Genomic DNA, 23957 nt, shown 5'->3' with positions numbered 1-23957 from the left:
TCTCTCATAATGTTCTGTATTAACTTAAGGAAAACAATACTAAGAAATTCCCAGCAATCAGTACCTGGCAAACCCATTTCACCAACCGATCCTTTTTGTCCTGGAATTCCTGGATCCCCCGGGAACCCTGGGGGGCCCTGATCACCTTTTGGTCCTACAGACAGCAGAGAAATTAAGAGTTCCATTAGTTAGTGTGGTTTAAAACACCTGATGAACAGCCTCTCTGTTGCTAGCTTCAGACATACCTGGATGTCCTGGAGTACCAGGTTCACCATCCTTCCCTGGAATTCCTGGTTCTCCATAGTCCCCACGTAACCCTTTTTCTCCTGTTGCTCCATGGTCCCCTGGACACCAAGGAAACAAACACAGTGAGGTAAGTTTTATCAAAATGTACCATAATGCCAGATAATAATCCTTTCTAGTTAATTTAATTAATGATCACTGTTGCTTCTCTCTGCTGAACAAGGAAATGGCTGAATTCAAGCTTCATACATTGTAGAGTCACACTTGAGTAAAACACAACTCTCCAGTAACTAAACCAGCGCTGAGGAAGGGCTGCAAACTATATCAATTTTACAGGTGTCTGTGCAAATTACAAGGCAAGTTATATCTTTAAAAGAAATTGCAAACGAACATGTGTTTGAGTTAGACTAACGAGTTACTTCAGAAGTGCCAGACAATATCAGGTGTTAACAGAAGTGATTGATTTGACTGTTCTGCTGTCTAAAAAGGTACATGTGAACAACCAGTTCACAGCCATAAATTTGCTGTTTCCTCAGTTCTATCTAATGTTAAAGCATCTTCATCATTCCAGAAGGCTCCACCTCTTATTCTGTGGTGTGCCTCTCCTCCAGCTTTACAGTCCAAGCTTTTGGTCATAACCCTTTCTGTTAGTGTTGCATATAGGTGTAGGACAATAGGTTACTGAAGATAGCTCGCTGAATGTTTTTAAGTAAGCGGATTTTATTAAAAACATCCCAAGATGTCCAATACCAAATTTTTTCATTAAATGTCACTGACAATCTTCCATAAAAATACTGTGTCTTTTCTGCACGGTTTGTATTTCAGAAGCTTTTTAAAACATTACTGTGATATTCATGTCTAGAGAGATGAAGGCAGCTAATAGATCAGCAAAGTTATAGAGTATAACTAGGTTATTTTTCTCTGCTGTTACTAAGTATCTCTGGGTTGAAAAGGATGAGATGGGCAGAATAACAGCAGAAATTTGCAGGCTGGGGTCTGTTTGGAACCTACTCTTCCAGGCTGTGTGAACCAGGCCAATCTATAGACTGTGTGTGATCAGGAAAAGGTAGAGCATACAATTATACAAGCGTGCATTATTAGTGCTGCAGAGATGAAAATATTAGAAACCAAAGAAATTAACCATTTGAATTTCTCAGCAAAGGCTTCTTTATATGCACGTAACCAGTATGCCTAATTGGATTTCTGGAAAGGAAATAAAACTAATTATCAATCAGTCAACCTACAGGCCAACAATAGATAAGAATGTAATGAAAAACCACCTATGTGGATTTGTTTTAAGGCTTTTCATACCACTGTATATATCAAGATCAAAAACAAATGAGAAAATTTAATCTAGATTAAATCTTTATAGGCTGGGAGCCTCATCAAATACAAAAGTGCTCTCAGAAGCTGCATCTCAGCTTAGAGGCTGATGCACTCCACACTTGTTCCTGCCCTCCCTTGCAGTCCCTGGCTGTCCAAGCTGGGGAGCACTGCCTATCCACATGCCCAGGTTTCTCTGAGACCCAGCCAGGACACACAAGCCCAGGTCTCATTCTGACAAGCAGTCAGGACATGGAGATAAGAGGTACCTAGACTGGGAAACTCTCCTGTTCCCACAGTTCAAATATAACATAGTATAGTTATTGGTGATTCACTGTCAAACTGGAAAGGAATCGCAAGTGCTCTGTCCTGGGCCCAACAGAGAACACATTGAAGAAATGTGCAGATGACACTAAACTGGAAAGGCTTATAAAGAAGACAGGATTAGAATGCAGAAGGATTTTGAAGCGTTGGAGTAAAGGTTGAAAATCAACATCATGAAATTCAAAAAGTGTAGTACACCACATACATCGTAAGGAGAAGACAAAAGCACGCATACAAAATGAAAAACGATTGCATAGGCAGCAGTCCAAAAGTAAAGGACTAAGGATTATAGCTAATCACAGAGTTGGCTGTTGTTTCAAGAAAGGGAAATTTCATTCTAGCAGGCCTGAGTTGAAGTAATTCACTTGTTTCAGCAACGTGCCCTCTAACAAGGATGCAGCCAAATGGGGGAGAAGTCAGAAAGGGTAATAAGAATGATAATTATTTCAGAAAACATTATAATACAATGAAAGGCTGAAGGATTTGTTGAGGGAAATGGAAGACTACATGATCTCAGTAGCTCCTTTCTAAGCCCTACACTTCTATTTTAACTGAAACAGTTATCATTTATTTAAAAACTCTTATGGGATTTTTTAGTAACAAGTAAATCACAATAAAAAAAGGACAAATAATAAAAATATATAAAATACACACTACTTTTTCTCTGAAAAGAAAAACAGGAGAGAGAATGACCTTAAACAACTAAATTTTCATGTAGCGGTAAAAATAAAAATCCAAGAAGAATGCATTGTCTAAAAAACCTAATATCTCTACCACCATTAAGTTTCTAAATAGAAAGTTGATTGCCTTTCTCCTGCGTATTTCCAGATGTCTCTAAACTGCCATGATTTGACCTTTTGGTATCAGTGGCATACAAGTGCGTCTTTCCTAAAATTTCTTCAGGTCACAAACAAACATGTGTGCCAAAAAAGGTTGCCCACTTTTTCTTACAATATCAGTTGGTCTTCATGGCCACAACAGTGTTTCCACTATATGTTTGACATGAAAGACAGCTTTTCTCTTCTGGCAAGCTCTAGTTTCTACTTTTAAAATTTATTTTCTTTTGAGAGAGTCTTCTGATAAAAGAGGTAAAATGGATTTTATAAGGGCAAATTGAACTGCTTCCACCCAAACAAAACCCCTTCTGTCTGTGATTAATCTTTGTTTCTATGGAGTTGGAAGATACTGGAAAAATACCTGCATTTGCTGTGTGAAATTCTTTAATCTTATGTTGAAAACTGTTGTCTATAACTAAAATACAACTGAACTCAAAGCATTGCTGCTTAACAGTATATGAGTGTTAATTACACTTATCAACAGTTAGAGACTAAAGTTACCTTTTTCTCCTTGATCTCCCTTTTGGCCTTTGAGACTAACCATGTCCATGTTGTCCATCGTTCCAGGTTTTCCTGGGAGACCAGCTTCACCTTTATCTCCTTTGACACCAACATCACCCTGTGGTCCAACTTCACCTTTGAAACCTGGGCTCCCTATAAAGCGATAGCACAGACTATTATAGTGGCATATAAAACTTTGAAAAAATATTTAATAGACAACAACAAATGAAATTAGCTATTTATTCAAATTTTGAGTACCAAATATCATGCTCTGGAACACCTCATTTATCTCATATGAAGTTTTTTTTATACCAGGACTTCACAATAGCTCTGTCAAAAAAGTTGATGTATTTTTCCCAATTCACAGCCATTCATTTTAGACTCTCAAAACAATAGGGATAGGAGTTTGACAGTAATACAGGGCATTACTTGGAGGATTTAATTAAGACCTTCCTGCTGGCTTTTTATAATTTCAAACACAGTATTTTTCTTGGAGTAATATCTATAGCATCCTCACACCTATCAAATCCTTACATTGTTGAGGAACAGATCAAAATTCCTGGCTCAGTGCCCAAATACATGACTGCTCCCAGGATATGGCTTTCTAAATTACACTATTTCTAACTTACAGGGAAGTTACTTGACATAAAATAGAATCATAGAATCGTTTAGGTTGGAAAAGACCTTTAAGATCATCCAGTCCAACCGTTAACCTAACATTACCAAGTCCACCACTAAACCAATTAAGGGTAGAGTAGCATATTCCTTAGGCCAAGCATACTCCTTATATCTGGTTACTTTCAGACTTGTCTTCTGCTGGGAAAAAGGTGGATTTTACAATTTTGATTTTGAGAAAATCTCTCTCTTACCTTTTTCACCAGGGAACCCTCGATCTCCAACTGGTCCAGGAGTTCCTGGCAATCCAGGAGTTCCCATAACTCCCATTTCTCCTTTGGGCCCTGAAACCAAAGTGAAAGAATGAATAACAGAAATAAAGCAAGCAGTGTAAAGAAGTACTAGAAACGGAATTATTTACTCTCTATCATATTAGGAATTGCACTACTCAAGGAAAAATGGGACAAAGAAGATGATTAATCTAAAACAGCCTGATAGAGAAAACAACAGTAAAAATAGTATTATGAAAACCAGAATAAAACACAGTTTGTAATGGGTTTTGACAGATTCTTAAAACTTCCTATTACAGTAAACAATGCTGTCATTAACAAAGGCATTATTAAAACCACATTCTGTCACTGAAACTGTGCAGAATAATCCCCTTTCATTACTATAGGCTAAAGACTAGTTCCTGCAAGTTGCTGGATTTGATCCACCAAAGGACTTGAGTAGCAGTTCAGTTACACCTGCACAGAGCTGCTTTACTGATGTCAGCCCATGTGTTTTCCCAAGCTTGGGCTCTTTGATGGATCAGTTCCTAACTGAGTGAAAGGTATGCTACCACAACTTAATAAAACAGTTGTCAAAGATGCCGGTTTACCTGCCGATCCTTTCAGTCCAATGGCTCCCTGAGGACCCGGCAGGCCAGGTAACCCCACAGACCCTGGTACTCCAGGCTGGCCCTGGCTACCTTTATCCCCTTTTGGTCCTGGCATATCTAGACCTGGGAGACCAGGGAAGCCCCTTTCTCCTTTTATTCCAGGAAATCCTAGGAAAAACAGAAGATACAGGATTAGTCCTTAACGGAGCATGGGGAACACCGTTAACAAGAATATATGATAATGTTCAGAAATTACATGGCATGAAGAATGAAGACTCAAAGCCAGACAGCAGAAATAGTCCTCATTTTCTAAGTGAGGCTTTGATCCTGTCTATATTACCCACCGATGACCTGCAGAGACTGAACAAAATGGCAGGTGTTTTCTCTGGAGGCCTCACCCTGTGTTTTGGACCAAACGGAGGAGGCCTGCCGTCACACCCCGCCCCCCGTGCATCCCCACCGACCTCACACCACAAAACAGTTCACGAGCAACGCTTTTACCAACTCCAATATCCATTTATGGCAAAAGTTCTCTCCTAAGCACCACCATGGGAGTATTTTCCTCTCACCTGGTGGTCCCTGTGGTCCCGGCTGCCCGGCGGGTCCCGGCAATCCCTGTGGGCCCAGCCCTGGTGCGCCCGGCGGGCCCGGTGAGCCTTGCAGTCCTGGGAGGCCGGGGTCCCCTGCGGGGAGACAGAGACATGACCGAGCGTCCTCCAATGTTATCTGAAATCTTGTTTGCTGAAGATGCTAGCAATGTGGGTGCTTTGTGAGCCCTTGGCCGACAACACCTCATTTCAGCCTCTAATACCTCCTGCCCAGGCTCGGAGGAAGGGCTGCTTTTTGCTGCTAGCATTTGCTACCGGTGGTTGGTGGGAGAAAACCAGGGGGAGGAAAAAGGGCAATACCTTGAGATATCAGTAGGATATCTCAGTGGTGAATAGACTTTTTGCTGCATCTACAGGGGACTGACTTCAAAAAAGAAATAGAAATACAGAGCTGTATTTTTCCGGTGACGTTACCTCTGAATCCTTGTTGTCCAGGTATGCCCGGGAAGCCTTGCTCGCCAGGTAAGCCAGGCAGTCCTGGATTTCCCTTTTCTCCAGGGATGCCAGATGGGCCTGGGGGGCCTGGCAATCCCTTAGGGCCAGGGAGACCTGCACCAGGTTCACCCTAGCCAAAGAAACACAATAGATCGGGAATCAATACATCAAAACCAAGAATTCATTCACCAACTGTATTTAAATCACTGAGGCAGAGCGCTATACATGACTTCAGGGGAAAGCATAAGCCCTTTAGCCTTAATGTCAAGCATTCATCCATCTACTCTGTTCCTTCGTGTGCACAGTGGGAAACCTAAGATGAAGGACAGTTTGGCCAACTTTTTTTTTTTTTTTAAAGCAGATCTTTGCACACATTCCTGTTAACATGGGCAGTCACAGATAACAATATCAGCAGCTGACACCTACTTTTTGACCTTGTAAACCTGGTACACCTGGCAAACCATCCAGGCCAGGGGTTCCTGGAGTCCCTGGCAGACCAGGCGAGCCAGGTTGACCTTGGAAACCTATAAAACAAAACAAAACTCACATCATTACTGTCTCTGCCTGTAAGTGTCCTCTGCTGTTTCTTCAAGCCTCTAACTGAACTATTCACATCCTCACAGCGACATATTTAAAAAGGCCTGTGTAGTCTTTTATGTCAAACTTGTAGGGATGCCAGCCCCGAAATGTCTCAACAGAGATTCAAATGCTGAGTGCAGTATTTGGCTTCAGATGAGAAACAACCACCCAGAAGAAATAAATGCTGAGCGTCTCCTCTTAAATTAATAGCCTTGTGGGTTCATGTCATTGAGAAACATCCTGTCTGCAAAACTGGGTTCCCAAAGTCTTCTTCAGAAAAGGCAGCTTAATGTGTGCATCCCATCAGCCTGAGGGATGCACAAAATCCATCTGTGAATCAACACCTTTTGTTCAGTATACGTCGTGTGACATGTTCTACACATCCTGCTGTGGGTCACACACAGAAGGTTTCTATGCCACAGCTGGCCCATGCACTGTGCCTTGGGAATGCAGGAAGGAATACATAAAACATTCTGCAAATCACTTGAAGACAGCACTCACTCAACACCAGCACACACTCAATAAATTGACATGAAGCTCCTCTCCCAGGCAAAGACCTCATGGAGCAGGAAATCCAGCTTTTAGGCTAAGCTCGAGAAAAGTAATTGGGCAGAACTGAATTCAAGGAAGGGTCCTTGAAAGAAATGTATTTGATATGTCAATCCTTTCTTGCTGGCAATGGGCGTCTTCTGTTCAGGTTCGTCCCATGCCAGTCTCAGAGGAACTAGAGGTGGTCACAGGTAAAGATTTACCCTTTCTCCTTGTTAAGTCTTTCTGACCCTCCCAGTTCATTGGTGTGTGGAATCATAATAAATGAAATAATAATGAAGACACACAAGAATTTTGGGGATTGAGGTGGCTGCTGAAAGCTTGGTCATCTAGTTCTAAATGAGTAGCAGCACTATGAAATACATCTCCCAAAAATCCAAAACTAGAACATGAACATTTAGACTCCCTCTAAGCTATGTGTGTACCCTGACAATGGCCATGCAGGGAAGACTAAACTTATGCTGAGAAAGCTGGTATTCTAACCAAACCACTCTCAGCCACCTGGGACACAGCAGAGCTGCTAGCTCTGGCCCAAAAATGTTATAGTTATGTCAGCATGGTTTTTTGACTAACCGTACAGAGTGCTTCATCTCTCAGAAAGGTCATCTCATCTCTCAGCAACCTCAGCTGCTGCAGTGTAAGAAGTTGTACTATATCACTTTCTATTCTGGCAGTAGCTTTGACACTGCCTGTATCTGCACCACATCACTGCCACAAAGCAAGTGTGCACTGAAAGTATGCTTATTGTGGTGCTTGTGGACTTCTGCAAGGGAGGTTCTTCAGCTGCACCTCCCAAATCTCATGCAGCCATGGCTGGATGACAGTGCACGCCTCCATCCACACTCCACTTACACCAGGTCTGTTAGATGGATAACTTTATCTTACCTTTGGGTCCTGGAGGTCCAGGGAACCCTATACCTGGCTGCCCAACAGCACCTTTTTCTCCTGGCAGGCCAGGTCTACCTGGAAGCCCAGGATTCCCTTTGTCACCTTTGCAAGTGAAAACAAGACAAATGTTAATACAAAGGCTGCCTTCTGGGGATCAGAGCGACTATGATCATCAAAGATTAACAGGCTACTGTACCTTGGGGTCCAGGGAAACCAGGTGGCCCAGGAAGGCCATCTGCCCCAGGAGGTCCGGGGAGTGGTACAGTTCGTCCTGCTTCACCTTTTGCTCCTGTGAATGTAAAGATGTATTAAGTACAGGAACCGATGAAATTAAACAAGGGCGTTTCACCTAGCCAGCAATATTAGTCCATCCATACCATTACAACTGGCTTGTTATGAAGCTTTTTTGTGGAAGATTCATAGAAAACTAGGATGAACTCAGTCTAGGATGAACCTAAACCATCCCGTTTGGCCTAACAGAATCTTCAAGAAAACTGCCCTCAAAGATTTGCAATTATACTGCTGAAAGCAAACACTGATTTAAATTAGAAAGTCTTTTTATTTCAATCTTAAATTCTGGTGATCCTCTAAGTTGTACTACTGAAAGGGCACAATTTTTTTCCTTTTTTAAATTTTTTTTTAAAGCATACTATAGCATTACCTGGAAGGCCTGGTAAACCTGGGGTTCCAGCAAAGCCTCTGTCTCCTTTGTCACCAGGTAACCCTGCAGCACCTATCCCAGGAGGGCCAGGAAAACCTCTTTCACCACGTACTCCAGGGAATCCAGGTTGGCCAGGGGGACCACGTTCTCCTTTCAAGCCAACTGTACCCTAATTTTTGGAAAGTATAAGTGTACTTCTTGCCTGATTGGCAAGACAGAACACGTTATTCTCTCTCGTTGAATATTTTGTAACTTGAATTTAGCACAGGTATCTGTAATGCTGAAGAAAGTGGATTTTTTATCATTGAGTTCAATGGAAATAGAATTGGGTTCCACATGGAATAGCACACGGAAATCATACCTAGTGTGCAATGCAGCTAACTGGACCATGTAGGCTATGTTCCCAGTGGTAGATCTGGGAGCAGATGTGAGCTCCACATTCAGCTCCACATCCATACCAGCTGAACTCTCTATCAGTGCAAGACTTTGAAGCATTAGTTTCCACAAGAAGAGAAGTATGCTAGAACAGAGTTGAATCTTGTCTTAACAATTGCTACTTGAATAACTGCTTTCCTTCAATCATCTCCACATATCAGCTGAATCATCCACACTAGTTCTCACTATCAAGCTGTGAGAAAAGGAGAAAGGAACAAAACTATTGTCTATGCCCACAACTTTGTGGGGGAAGTAACTTTGCTCTATAGTCCTGAAAGTAACAAGCCATGCTGAATACGTCTGAGTCAGATCACTTAATTGCATGACATGTAAAAAGAAAGAGTGAAAATCTAACTCTGAAATAGCCTGTTTTTGAAAGACTGTCTTCCTCGCTAGCTTCAGGGAAACTGGAGTCTTCCTCTGAGGTAGAATGAACTACTCAAGGTAAGGACAAGATGTGGAACAATGAATGAGACCAATAAACATAAAGCATGTACAGGGCATAAAAGTGTGTGAATTCTGATCTGAAAGACCGAATGTATAGGGCAGTATGTAAATGTAAATAAACACGCAGTAGGACAATATGTAAACATAAAGAAACACACATACCGATGCTCCTTTCGGACCCTGGAGACCTGGCAATCCATCTTTTCCTGGTCTTCCTTCTCTTCCAGGAATACCTGGTTGTCCTGGGAAACCAGGATCTCCCTTTTCACCTTTCAGGATAGAATCATAAGAAAAATCTCCTGGTTCTCCTTTTGCCCCAGGGCTGCCCATAAGTCCTGGAGTGCCGGGGGGGCCCTGAAATTTCATAAATTCATATGTCATCAGTCGCCCTGCTAACCCTTCAACTGATACAAAAGAAAACAAATCTTCAGAAATTAAAGAGTAGACAAAAATCAAGTAAACCATTAAGTTTTTGACTGAGGAGGTCAAATGAGAATATTTTCCAGGACACAGCAGTGTGAATAAGGAATTAATGAAAATCTTCCTGTCTTGACCATTTTGTCATTTTTCATATCACAGGTATATCATTTTAGGTGGTGCGTATAAACTTACACCACTTACACAAGAACTGTAGGCCATGACACCAAAAAAATACTCTGAATTTTTAATAGACTACCCACTGGATTTCAGTTATGCATATTTATACAATATCAGCATCAAGGTAAACGAGGCTTTTTAAAAAGGCATTTTCAGAGTTAAAATGTCTGCCCCAACCTTTAAAGGCTGAATTCTGTAACATTGTGGAACATATTTCCCTGACGCAAATGCAGCAAAAGTATCTCTACATTTCCACGATCATTTACAATACCAGCAGAAGTAGTACTAATGCAGGAAAATAACATGCTTCCAGTACACAAAGACAAACTCAGCCAATTTAAACCAGTTTAAATTGCTTACGCAAGCCCCACCCATGATTTTCTTTCTTTCAAAGCCTTTTAAATCAACTATAATATTCATCGAATATATAGATTGTCTATGAAATTAAGTCAGTTGTCTTATACAAAACTCAAACATTATTTGCACAAGAGCTAAGGCTAACTGAAGGCTGAAAGCTTCTCCATGGGTAGTTTATTTATGACGTTTAGCTGACACATACACTTTTCCCTTCATTACTAATGTTCATTGATTTTGTACAATTAACAATCACAGTCAGTTGGTACTATCAGAATAATACACACATGCTCAGAAAACAGTTTTATAAGCTCTCCTGGGGAGAAATTATCTACCTAATAATATACGTATAGGATTTCCAGAATTCCAATTTTCCCCTACATATTTTCTAGGACTTACATGAACTTTTCTCATAGGAATAGTCTCTCTAATTTCAAGTGAATCAGAGCTATTCACTAGGGTAGTAAAGCACAAACTTCATGGGCAATGTCCTCTGCTTATGGCTGATGTATGCCTTCCACTTAAACGTGAACCAGAACACAGTCAAAGGTAATCTTCCCATTAGCTTTGCTGGGTCCTGGATCAGACTCTGATGCTCTGGCATAGCTCTAAGCAATGTGAGCTTGTGAGGCTGGCCTCTATGTAGTTTTTCTAAGCTAAACTGTATGCTGGATGACCACATGGCTGAATTTTGTGGAGCAAAACAAGCTTAAAAGCATTCAGAACAGCAGCCAGTCCTTGCCTGATGAAAGACATGAACAGACTTTAAGAGGCAAGAAAAGCAAAATATAAAGGTGTGGCAAAACATGTGCTGAGAACAAATGCCAGACACAAAAAAAGCTTAAATACATCAGGATGTCTTTTTTTTTTCTCCACTGCTTCTTTTGTGGATCCCATTGATACTATCGTAAATTCAGTCACTGAGTAATACCATCTTATTTATCGTAATGGAAATAGAAAATGGACTCCATCCTAGCTAACATTCATTGGTTGAATTCGGGGACCTAGGATTTATTTATACTTAAGGGAGACAGGTTCCTTGAGTAAGGAATTCATAGAGGTGGGTTGGTTTAACTTCTGAAGGTTTCTCTCTCTCACCGCTGGTGATAGAGGGAACTTGCATAACTCCAGCGTATGTTAAAGCTCGTGCATGTGAATGTCACTGAGAAGTTATTAGAAGTTATATTACCAAACGTGATCAGCTGGAAGGAGAAAACAGCTTTGGGAAAAAAAGTCTAGAAAGACTCTGACAAACTCCGTCTACTTACATTAGGAATGGTGTCAAAATCCACGTTATACTACAGGAACATGTATGCTAAGGTAGGTCTTGACAGCATACCACAGTGTACGTAGGGACACTCACGTGAACTCTGACAAGGTCAAATGTAGTTGTGCTAGTACAGTGCTCATCTAGGAGTAATTTGTGTTACATTTTAGACAAGTGTTATGCTTGTGGTTGTTCTGCTTCTGATATCTGGCCTTACTCACTGAGAGTCCTGTTGCGCTGCATCAACATAATTTACAAGTGATCATATTATCAGGATACTATCCACTTTCATGGCCTTCCTTTATTTCTTCAAAACTACTTAGCTTTCCTGCTAACTAATTACATTTTATGGAATATACTGCACACATTTCCCCAAATTCAGACAAACTGCTGAAGTATATTGCATACTAATATTAGATTGCTTACACTACACTAGATGGCACTGTCTCTCTCTCAATATATATATACACACAACAGCAAAGAGTTATTGGAACAATTCACAAGAAGGTCAGGGCAGACCTGCATCCGTTTCCTGCAAAATCCTACTTTTTACCCAACTCCACTGCTTAGCTTGCTCAGCCAGAAGGTCGTGTGTCCTGCTGAGTTCGTATGATGGGCAAATGCAGAAATATAACCCATTTCTGACAGCTCTTTTTGACTCTCATAGCTCAACAACACTGCTTCCTTGTTTATTTTGCGAGGCATAGTTCCTTAATTTTATCATATCACTGTGCTGGTCTGTTTTTAAACAGAACTATTATACAACCACACTGATGATCACATGATGATCACAAGACCCATAGCATTTGGCAAGGCATTACTTACAGGTACCCCTGGAAGGCCATCAAGTCCAGGTAAGCCTCTGTCACCCTTTAAACCTGATTGTCCTGGAAAACCTTATCAGAGACAAAAATACAATTCTATTTATTACATGCTTTTACAAATAGCTCATTGTATGTGAATTCTTTGTGATCCTTCTCAGAGTGTCTCATTCCATCCCCAGTTATATCAGTATAATGCTGCTAAAGTTGGTGAAGTTGTCTGGGTTTGTGTGCTATATGCTATATGCATACATAAACTCAGAAGCTGATCATTCATTCGACTTAGGAATGAATTCACCTTACTATTTAGACCTATCATGTAACCACTGCAGTCTTGAAACTACCTAAACCATATTATTTTTTCTTAACAGCCACTGGAACAAACATTAGGTATAATATCACTGTTTGCATGTGGCAATTCTCTCATACGGTAACAGAAAAATATTTTTTTTTTTGGTCACAGAATTTAATGCTAGGATTGGGAATGTAGGTATGGGCCACTGCCAAGCCTGGGCATATAGGGCAAATGTTTCCCACATTATTTTTCACTTTCACAGTCTTCTGTGAAAATATTTGGGCAACAGTTTGCGAAGACCCTCCACTGTGGCCAATTTCTGCTTCCTTGGTAATTCTTGTTGATTGCATCAGAAATTTGGAATCAGGACAAAATTAGGAATATTCCATCCTCCTTTCATTAGTTTCACAAACAATTTGATTAGTGGGACAAAAAGTAATTAATTTTATCATATATACTGCATTTTTAGATGTTAGCCTACATGGTTAATTCTCAGGTTGTTAATGATTTTTTACCTGCTGGACCTGGTGGCCCTTGTGGTCCTGGAAGTCCAGGAGGTCCTACTTGTTCACATAAGGCACAGGATTCACCTTTGTCACCTGAAAAAAACCCCACCAAAACTAATGAATAACAATGACAAGATTTAAGACAACTGCAAGCAGGTGGATTCAGAGGCAAATGTCAATTTAATACACTTCATGTTGAAAGAATAAAAAGAAATGTGCTACTTCTAATTACATGCTTCAAAGAGAATTTATCAGCAAACTGATATTCAAAATTGTTTAAAATTTTTAAAGGAATGGCATGAAAATCAACTTAAGTCTTGTCCTAGGGATAATTTAACAGAGCAGTTAAAAGGGACCAGGCTGAAGAGGATCAAAAAGAAGAAAAGAAATATACACTGGGTACAGAAGAAATAAAAAGATTAAAGCAGAAAAAGGAGAACATCTATAGCTACTGCAATTTTGCAGTTTTAGAAAAGCAGTGAGCAGAATGACATTAGGAAGGATCAACCATCGTGTAAATGAGTGCAGCTCATTTTTTATATGTCCATTTAGTCAATGCTGCTAAAACACATGGTTGACAGTCTTATTTATAGGTATTACAATTTTAGCTTCAATTATACTCATGGCAATGATTCATAAACCATTTCCATTCCCAACTCATCTGCCCCTCTCTAATTCTTCATCTCAGAATTCACATCTTAAATTGTCATGAACAGTTCAATTTACACTAAATGGGGCTATACTCAACCCCTTCTTTCTTCCCAGCTCCTCCTTCAGCCCTGCACCAACCTTTATCACTTTCCAGCAATGTGTAGGCTAAGTGAAATGTAAGTGAAGTTTGTGTCACACAACTCAATACACAATATCCTTCTTTGACTCAGCAGAGACTCAAGAAACATCTTCCATGTCCATGCACTATTTGTTTAACTAATTTTAAGTACACTTTTTCTGGATCCAGCCTAACTTGCTCAGCTTCTTTATGTACCCAAGCTCCAGGGTACAGAGCATTAGAAAGCAATCACTTTAAATAATATTACCTTTCTCTCCCATCTCTCCTGGAAATCCATCTCTTCCAGGAGGTCCAGGACTACCCGGTGCACCAGGTTCTCCCTGCTGGCATTGATCAATTCCATCTGCAATGGAAATGCAATAAAGAATATCGTTTGACAAGTGTAAGTTTCCATTATAGGGCTGCATTTATGAATGTCCCAGCTGAATGTATCTATGAATAGTGATAAGTCAGGATAGCATTTTATTTTTCTATTTGTTTTACGCTGAAAAATCTAACTGGGATTCTGTATTCTGATTCCATATAAACTGCATCAGAAACCCCAAGAATTAGAGAGAAAAGACAGGCTCTGCCATAGTAAGGTTACAAACAACTTTCACAGAAAAACTATATTTATTCTAAGTTTTGGCTAAGAAAAGTGCTGTGGGTGAAAAATTGCTGGTTTGACCCTAAAGAGAATGGAGAATATTGGTGTTCTGAAGAAATTAATTAAGTAGAGTTTTTTGTACCCTGACTGTTGTTTTTAATGTTTTAGGAAACTTTCTAGGTCAAGAGCAGCTTGTTAACATCTATTTAACTTCTTCACACTGATCAAGCTTCCTGAAAACGAGAAACTTCATATGTTGGGAATTGAAATAGGTAACAAATGAGAATATTTAGCAGGCTTGATATGAGAATACAAATTGTACTTGTTCTCTTTGATGATATGGCACAGGTTCTGACCCAATACAATATGATGTCATTTTGGCCAAAGCGAGTGGTCAAAATGTTAATGTGAAGTTTGGCAAACAACAGTTAAATGAAAACAAATTGTTTCCCATTATGCACTTGAAGAAAGCTAAAGAAATGTCTGGGGAAGGAGCAGAATTAAGCAGTGCAGAAACATGTGGTATGAAAAACAGGAATTGCTCTTATTTTTAGGGCAAGGTAAGATTTAGCTATTTAATTCCTTATTCTAGGTGCTGGAATTTGTACTGCTTCATTGGCAAAGACAGCAACAACTAGGCATCTTAGTTGTTTTTGAACCAAGTATTTTGGCTTAGGAATTCAACAGAGAATTTCAATAGTTTTAGACTACCCAAACTACTGTAATAGGGATATCATTCTTTATGTTGAAATGACAATTTAACTCACAATGTCAGTATCACCTATAGCAAAAGTTTTCCTTCAATAAAAGAATTAAAACATCAGTTGTAAGGACCTATTAAGCATGGACCACTTTCATATGTATTTTTTTCATTGCTTCATGGCAGAACAAAACCAAAACATTTTTCTTTTTAAAAATGCTTTATCAGAATCTAATTAAACATAGCTGTGTAATTTTGTTATGATTACCACTAATGTTATTATGTATTTGTCACATCATTACTAGCTTTTCAGTTACCTCTATAAAGCAAGTATTGACCCCATTCTCGTGTAAGATAATTTTATTTTACAATAAAAACTTCTATCAGAGTAGTATCTCCATCAGCAGTTCTTACACCTTACATAGATTAGTACTGCAGACTGGTAAATTGTGATACTGAACAGCTTTTATGCCAACAATATTAGCATCTGTTATTTTTCTAATTGCAAATTTATAAATATCTCTAAATTAGCACATTAGGACACAGAGGAAACCAATATGTATTAAAGTCAATTATTTGGTTATATTCTAACAGCCCACAATGTACTTTTGAAGAAATTTTAAAAACATTTAGCAAAGAATCCTTATCCCAGTAAGGAAACAAGCAGCTTGCTACATCACGGGACGGCTTTTACTTGGTCCATTAACTCAGATATGTTTCTTCCACGATGTAGATGCATTCTGACTATAGCTTTTATAATTGTCTCCTTATCCTTTTTTATGTGCATGCAATGTGTATTATTGAGTCTTCATTGTGAAAAGCAACCAAATGCTTTACCTACCTGTTTTGCCTGGAGGACCTGGTGGGCCAGGCAACCCTGGGGGACCTGGGAAACCATCTCTTCCAGGGGGTCCGGGTAAAGAGAATCCCGGAGAACCCTTTTCACCTTTTTCACCTCTCTCTCCAGGGACACCAGGTGATCCTACCCTGTCTGGAAGTGGTAGACCTTTGGACAGAGTAAAACATACATGAAAAAAAGTTACAAGCAGAAAGACGGTAACATTGTCAACACATTAGCGTCCATTAGGTTTCAGAGAGAAACAGAAAAAATGTTAGTGCCAAATAAAAAGGGACTGTATTTTTACTGTTGGTGATTTATAAAAAATCGAGGTTACCTACTGACTACAGCTCAGAATAACTCACTTTGGTTAGGTCCCTAGACAAACTCTTATTCTGTACTGCCTTTCTGCGATTTAGTTTAATCAGCTTTTGCTGCGTAGGAAAAAGTAGTGACACAGGAGATAATTTAGCTGTTATACTTCGAAACTACCGCTCTTTTCCTTATATCATAATAAAACAAATCTTAAACACACCTAGAAAGAGACAGTGTCTCTAAGAACTTCAATAAATAAATATTCAACAGAGCTAGCAGATTTCAGGAATGCTAAAACCAAAACTGTTTGGAGGAATAATGAGCAAACAACAGCCAATAAAGAGAAGCAGTTAAACAGCTAGAAAAAACTACTTAAGTTCTCCTTTTAGCCATTTGTACAGTCACACAGGTCTTCATACTTTAATGAGTTATTTCAGTTAACAATGAAACTAGACTTGATCACTAAACCATTTTGAGCCTTCTGCAACATTGCAGGAAGATATGAAAGTCACACAAATCTCAATTTCTGTAGGGTAATGACAGACTAAGAGCTACTATTTTTCTTGTCTTGTCACACGGAATTCTTTAGGGACTATTACAGCCTGCAGTATATAGTATCACCTCCCTAAACTGTGAAAAATTTCCTGGAAACTATCTGACCCTGGCTTACATTAATTTCATATTTAGCTCACTGTCAAGATAGAAAATGTGAGCAAGGGAGGTATTAGTAGTATCACTGCAGGGTGTGTTAGAGTTAGGTTTCCATGGATGATTTGCTTAATTTTTAAAAAGCAGATACTGTTGCTTAGTTCAAACACATGTACATGTACATATATACATAATAGCAGTGTCATCATGGATGTGAAGATGTTAAGACTATGAAAAAGGCACTATTTGCAGGCAAAAGAAATTACTTTTATTAGATCAAGTGACATAGTCAAAAAAAGCAGGAAGCCTTCAGGAATGACTTTTATTAATAAATGTTATTATTTCTCCCTAAAAACCTTGTTTTATTATATTTATGCAAATGCATATAGAGCTGAAGTGAGAGCAAACCAAATTGTATACATTCATAGGTACATACGCACACACCCACGCGCGTATTCACATTTTACGAATCTTCTTGCCCAATGGAGCCGTACTTTCTGGGCTCTCTCTGACAACCTGTGCACATTATTTCTTCAATTTAAGCAGAAAGTTACCAGGGCTCTACACAAAGAGGAAGGCTGGATCACATCAGAGACATGAGAAAAGCAATCTATAGGAAGGGTCTAGGGGGATGATTAGAACCCCGGAGAGGCCACTGCCTGGGTGTTCTGTAAGTCAGGCAGTAACCGGCAGCAGCTAAGGAGAACATCTCTCAGGACTCTTCACCCAGGAAGAGCACAGGAAAAACGTGACCAAAATCAGTGGCCATAAATTCATACCTGGAGGTCCTGGGATTCCTTGTGTACCAGGCAAACCTTTAGAAAGAGAGGTTTTCAATTAGGCAATGAAGTCAGCAATGCCAACGTCAGTGAACTTTTAGCACATATTATTTAAGTACACATTACAAGCTAGTACACCCTGAGTCAAAGGTTAAGTTAAATAATCTATAGATATCTGCAAACAATGCATTTACAAAAAAGGCCCTGCTGTGTGCCATCTTCTCCACTGATCTTTATTCAATAGGGTAAGGTCTGTAATGGGGAAAGTGAGAAAGGGAATGCTTGATTTTCCCTGTTTACTGAAGAATTTTGTAACTTATGCAAGCCAATTTTAAGATTAAAATTTAGCTACTGACTTTTTAAAAGGAGTCTCAAGATTCTCTGCATTATTAGCCTCTTTATGCTTGTGTTGATTTCCATCTTTCTTAAATAATCTCACTGAATTATTTAACTGCCTTAAAAACAGATCCCAGCTTATCCTTTTCCAATCTATAACAAAAAGGCAGTCTTATTTATGATGAGAAGAAGCATCCTACAAACTACAACAAAATGTAATAACCTGAAAGCAATTAAATAAATAACTGGAACATTTCACTGTTATATAAAGATCCTGAGTTGACAGATAGTGCAATTTTAATTTCCTTTAATAAGAAAACTAAAAGCATAACTCAATCAAAAAGACAAGACAAAATACATACCTTTTTCACCTTTTTGACCTTTCAGTCCAGGCAAACCGGAAACTCCAGGCTCTCCTTTTTCACCAAGGCTATCTACTGGTCCAGGATCTATAACCTGAATCACAGGACAAAGGCTAGGACACTAGAAACATACAACTGTGCCCTCATTTGTATCTTCCCCATCCTGACCTGAATGTACAGAGGCCATTTTGGTTTGTGAAAACAATTTTGAGCAGTTTTGGTTATAGTCGCAATTTCAGTGATGCATTAACAACAGCTGTGAGAGAGTTGTAGCTGCTAAGGAATTACCAGAGAAAATAAATATTTCCCATTCTACCAAAATTCTGTCATATCAGTAGTAGGATTAAGTGGAGAGCTTTATATCACCTTTCCAAACAAGAATGAGGCCAAGAAACCTCAGCATGGTCTAAGAACTGACTCATTAGGTTTCTATTACCTGTAATTTTAAAATATTCTGTTCTGGCAATTTCTGCTAACGTTGATCTGAGCTTGACATGTAGGATACTAACATTTGCAATAAAATATTTAGGAAGCATGCATCATTTTTCAAATCAAATTAGCAGATGTTAGGAATTTCCCCCCATGTTGGGGAAGCAGCACCATCAATGATCTATTTGTTGCCAACTAATCCCATTTTTCATTTGAAGTGTTAAAAAAAATATAGACTGCAAAGCTGACAGACTTACTCTTTTGAACTCTCTTTTAGATACTTTGTATTGATTAACAATGCCTATCATTTTCATAGGCCAAAACATTTGAAATTCATATTCTTTGAGAGAGAGATCCTTTCCCAGATCTCAAACATACTTAAAAGAACTGTATCTAACTTTTGTTTCCATTAAGAAAAAATGAGGACATGACTGATTAGAATGAGATCAGAACACGCATAGTCTCTTTTTTCCCTCATTGTTTGAGCACTTTGACTTTCACAAAATTTGTATTCTCATTTAAGTTTAAAATAAAGAATTTATTTTACTTACTCTTCCTGGAGGTCCTGGAAAACCTCGTTCACCTTTGTCACCCTAAATCAAAATACAATTCACATTTTAAATCCAGCTTGGATTTTCTTCCCCACAAAATAGGATTTCCTTAGCAAATGAAGACTTTGATACAGATTCATACAACTTCCAAATTATAAGTCCCTGGACCATTATAATAAGCAGTAAGTAGTTAGTTTGTGGGCCCTTACTGCTTCACACTATGTAAAGAGAAACTGGGATTTTTAGGAAAGTGTATCTGTACATATGCTGGCTGGGCAAAGAGCTTGTGAAAATAAAGCCTGCATTAATCAGTTCATGGAAGAGATCTAAACCAGGGATACCTAAGCTACCTTAATCTTGACTTTTCCTAGTCTCTGAGTGATGACTTTACAACTTAGTAACATTCATTTAATATTGCTTTATGTACATTTATGTTTTAACACACATCTATGAACATGCCATATAAGCTCGTAACTCCTCATTCTGATGGGAAGCAAAGGCCACTACTACACACCTTCGTACCAGGCTCCCCGGGTCGTCCTGGAATCCCAAACCCACCAGGCAAACCCTGCATGTAGAAGACAGCAAAACCAGAAAAGACAAACATAGTTGCATCTTAGCTCTGGCAGCACCAAATTTAAATTTTTCAAACCAGTCACTAATTCACTGAAAGCAACAACTTTAAGTAAACAATTCAGAAGGCTAGAAAATTTCGACCATTTATAATACACAGACAGTTCTTTGTTTTGAGTGTAAGAAACAGTACTGGAAATTCAGTAAAATACGTACGGGGTCTCCTTTCGGTCCTGGTTCACCATCTTTTCCAGGCTTTCCCTGAAAAACAAGAAGTTCCACTGTGCTTAAACAGCCACATACATGCAATTTCTAAATACAGTGGGTGAAACACTAGAACAAAACAATCACTATTGTAATGCATTAACCGAAGTGTGCTAACACAGCTAACAGCGCAGAGGGTACAAAGCAGGGAAATTGTGTCTGCCTACTGCTTATGTTACTCAACATCCTACAAGCTGCAGAATTAAATAAAATCCTGCAAATCTGTTCCCGCATCTAGGAATAACATACGGATTTCCCAGTCAAGGAGGCTTCAAGACAAAATATATAAACAGCACAGGAAACTGGAACCAGATCCAGAAACTTTTCCCTTCATAGCAATCCATTTCTATACATACACTCTCCAGCCTCACAAGACCTTTATTCATAGACATTCGGTGGCTCAGTTTCAGCAGAAGGCTTGAAGAGTGGCCCCATAACAGATCGCCTGGTAATCTAGTGGTAAAAAACACTTCCTCTAAATTGAAAGCTATAATTCCAAATCACGAGGTGGATGATAACCTAGAATCCAAGACTCCCCCCTCCAGATCAAACTGATTCACTATTAGGCCACTATGTTAGCCTACAGAGGGGATTAGATCCCCCTGAGGTAATCAACAGGTATGTGATAAACGACCTCGGTGGACTAACCTACTTTTCAGCATTCCCTTCCTCTTCCTATGGACTATGAAGGGACTAGCACCTAGGCTTGTAGCCTAATCTACTGGAGGCTGGCTTTTAGTGGGTGTCACAGTGCTTAGATTGTATGCATATCATAAGCAATATGAATATGTCCCATAAAACCAAGAAAATGTATATACTTAATACACAAAGCAACAGTGCATGCAATTCAGTCTCAAATATAATCCCATCACTTCAGGTCAAAAAAATCCATCTAAAACAATGCAATTGAAGGATAAAAATGATATAACAAATGTGAACAGGCCACCACCACTGAAGTGGGCAGCTATGGTACCTTATAAAAAAAGGTTACAAGTAATTTTTAATTATTAATTAAAAATATGATCTGTGAGGTCAGGAGAGTCTTCAAATGTACACTGTGATTGGAATTAATCATATGGTTTCATTCCATGAAACTAGAATATCAGATCTTAACATCTGTACATCTTTCAAGCCTTATCTCAATTTCAGAAGTAGCTATGATTTCCTTGAACAGCAACAATTATATATAAAATACATCAGAAACTTTGTTCAGGGAACTCTGCAGAAACTGAAAGCTGTATTTTTTAACAACTCAAAGATGCTCTGGTTTCCTCTACAAGTTCTATGCCAACATTTCTCCATTCTTCCAGCTTTCAAGCCCTCATTTACTGTTAGAGTAAAAATAGATATATGATAGCAAAGATAATCCCATCACATATCTTTTCTGAAAGGATGACAGAACATTTGACCTTGAAGTAGAGTGGGAGATTTTCTCTTTTTCAGATTGAAGTACAATTCAATGCCTATAGATGTTCTAGGTCTTTTTCTAACAGTTTATGAAGACCCGCAATTTGAGAAACAATACTTCAGATATGTTTGCATGTAGAAAACGTATGGTTTTGCTATCAGCTCAGCTACTGAGGATATAGCATGACTCATACAGAAGTTGTATGGATGAGACTATGATATAGGTCAGACTAGGCAAACGTAACAGTCCTCATGGCCTCAGGCACCTACAGTCAGGCTAGAAACCAGCAAGCGAACGTATCTCAGTCACCTAAATTTTTTGCTCCATTCGTCTTCTTTGTAAGAAACAGTACCTTTAGGCTAAGCAGGCTTATTTTGTAGATTGTACATAAGAATATTTGAAATAAATTCAACACGTTCCATTTAGCTAAAGTCATTCCTACAATTATCTGTTTTGCTTTGCTTTTCCTTCTGTTCTGGAATGACTTATTCTTGCTTCAGTTGGGATCAATGGGACTCTTGCCTTTGCCTTCAGCACTGCAAGCTACTGTTAGGTGTCTTTAGTTATCTGAAAGTGTGTTACATACTAATATTACTGTATGTTATCACTACCTTGTACACCTGTCCTAAGGCAAAACTTGCTTGTTTGAAATATACCAAATTTGCCATTTCACTAATGGTGACTAAGTTTATCTAGCTTATGGAAACAATACAATTGCAATTAAGGTACTGATAAAGTTGAGCATACTTACACGTGGACCAGGCTTCCCAGGTTCACCCTTTTCTCCTTTGAAACCTGAACCTGGAAATCCCTGGAAAATAAATACACACCAGATTAAGAATACTGCCAAATTCTACAGTAAATTTACTTTTATCAAATAGCTGTAAAGCTATTCAGGGCCATTATCAGACTCTTCACAACTTTTATAGTAATAAAAAAAAATTCTACACAATACTCACTGGAGCTCCCGGTTCACCCTTTTCACCTGGATCACCCTAATGAAATTACCAAAAAAATGTAGATTAATAAGCAAAATCTTAACCATTATTCATTTAGGTTGTAAATCACTTAATTCTTCATGTCAGCAAAAGCACAATTAACCCTGTTCTCCACTTCAAGAAATATGCGTAATAGTATGATATGCAATAAGAAGTTAGACGAAGACAAAACGTGAATCCATTAAGCTAGTTTATTATACTAGTATATATTGCTTAGACTGTCTAATTCAAAAATTGAAAAATTCATTAGCACTTAGGTTCCATGAATGTGATTCTGCATATGGAAAGTCCAGTATAAGCTACTTAACGCAAATTTTTAGAATATTTGGTGTTCACAGGACTATGCTTACCAATCCTCCTTCCTCAGAAAGTCCTCTGCTGTACGTGTTACTTATTTATGCAATTATTTATATCATTATCATTTATCATATATTTTTCAGAGAAGCTTCTAGAAAGACAATCAAAATTCATTCATGCAGTAAAACAGGGAGAAATTTTTTCAAAGTTGGCTGTAGGTGACTTATTTACTTTTTCCTGGTTTACTTTTGCTTGTTAATTCCTACTAATCATATTTTAATGAAGAGTACAAGAAGATTAATCATTTAAGGTCTCACCTTTTCTCCCTTTATGATTTCACTCCCTTTTTCCTTCATATGTGGTGCTGGTCCTGGTGGGCCTGGGGGGCCCCTTACCCCTTGTTCTCCCTGTCAACACCAAATCCAGGATAGCCCATTGAAAACAGTACTGACACTGAGAACAAACGTTACTAAGACCAATAACATTAAAGAGAACTACCACTCGTTTTCAGAAATATAGCTAAATGGTTTTTTTTAAAATTCTTATTTCAGCAAAATCAGTCAGAGAAAGGGTTACATGCACAGTTATAGGAGACACAACTGTATAATGGGTGATAGACAGAGACTGCCCTGAAGAAAGATCTCTGAAACTCCTGTTAGGGTGAAGATTGATTAACACTGAATATTAGGAACATATCCAATTAATTATTGTAATAGTGCAAAAGTTTTTAGTGCCTCCTTTAGGAGGAAGGAAATTAGGAGGAAAGAGGTCAGCTGCAGAAAGTCAATGCCTAAAGGAAAAAGTTAGTCAAAGCTTACAGTGTTCCATCAGCTTTACAACTCTCCATAAAGGCCAACATCAAGCTGATAACTGTGGATCATACTTTTTTAGTATGTATGTGTCCATAGCAGGGTCACAA

The 23957-nt window shown here is 38.8% G+C and overlaps 1 protein-coding gene across 1 annotated transcript in view; it reads right to left on the bottom strand.

Moving 5' to 3' along the window:
• The window catches only part of COL4A1 (collagen type IV alpha 1 chain), a 131146-nt gene that overhangs the window by 22512 nt on the left and 84677 nt on the right, over nt 1-23957 (bottom strand). The window contains exons 13-36 of the mRNA XM_075711776.1: nt 23356-23445; nt 22703-22738; nt 22495-22554; nt 20288-20332; nt 20013-20066; nt 19499-19540; nt 18519-18612; nt 17821-17856; nt 16082-16246; nt 14202-14297; nt 13174-13257; nt 12368-12438; nt 9487-9678; nt 8443-8611; nt 7978-8070; nt 7779-7883; nt 6192-6289; nt 5745-5895; nt 5292-5405; nt 4723-4890; nt 4097-4186; nt 3228-3380; nt 246-344; nt 65-154 (exon numbers count right to left, since the gene is read on the bottom strand). Coding sequence (XP_075567891.1) covers nt 65-154; nt 246-344; nt 3228-3380; nt 4097-4186; nt 4723-4890; nt 5292-5405; nt 5745-5895; nt 6192-6289; nt 7779-7883; nt 7978-8070; nt 8443-8611; nt 9487-9678; nt 12368-12438; nt 13174-13257; nt 14202-14297; nt 16082-16246; nt 17821-17856; nt 18519-18612; nt 19499-19540; nt 20013-20066; nt 20288-20332; nt 22495-22554; nt 22703-22738; nt 23356-23445 — 2395 coding nt within the window. The remainder of the gene's footprint in view (nt 1-64; nt 155-245; nt 345-3227; nt 3381-4096; nt 4187-4722; nt 4891-5291; nt 5406-5744; nt 5896-6191; nt 6290-7778; nt 7884-7977; nt 8071-8442; nt 8612-9486; nt 9679-12367; nt 12439-13173; nt 13258-14201; nt 14298-16081; nt 16247-17820; nt 17857-18518; nt 18613-19498; nt 19541-20012; nt 20067-20287; nt 20333-22494; nt 22555-22702; nt 22739-23355; nt 23446-23957) is intronic.

The sequence above is a fragment of the Pelecanus crispus genome, chromosome 1 (assembly GCF_030463565.1).
Source record: "Pelecanus crispus isolate bPelCri1 chromosome 1, bPelCri1.pri, whole genome shotgun sequence".
NCBI lineage: Eukaryota > Metazoa > Chordata > Aves > Pelecaniformes > Pelecanidae > Pelecanus > Pelecanus crispus.
The sequence above is the reverse complement of the archived record's forward strand: the minus strand, read 5'-3'. Positions and strand labels throughout refer to the sequence as shown.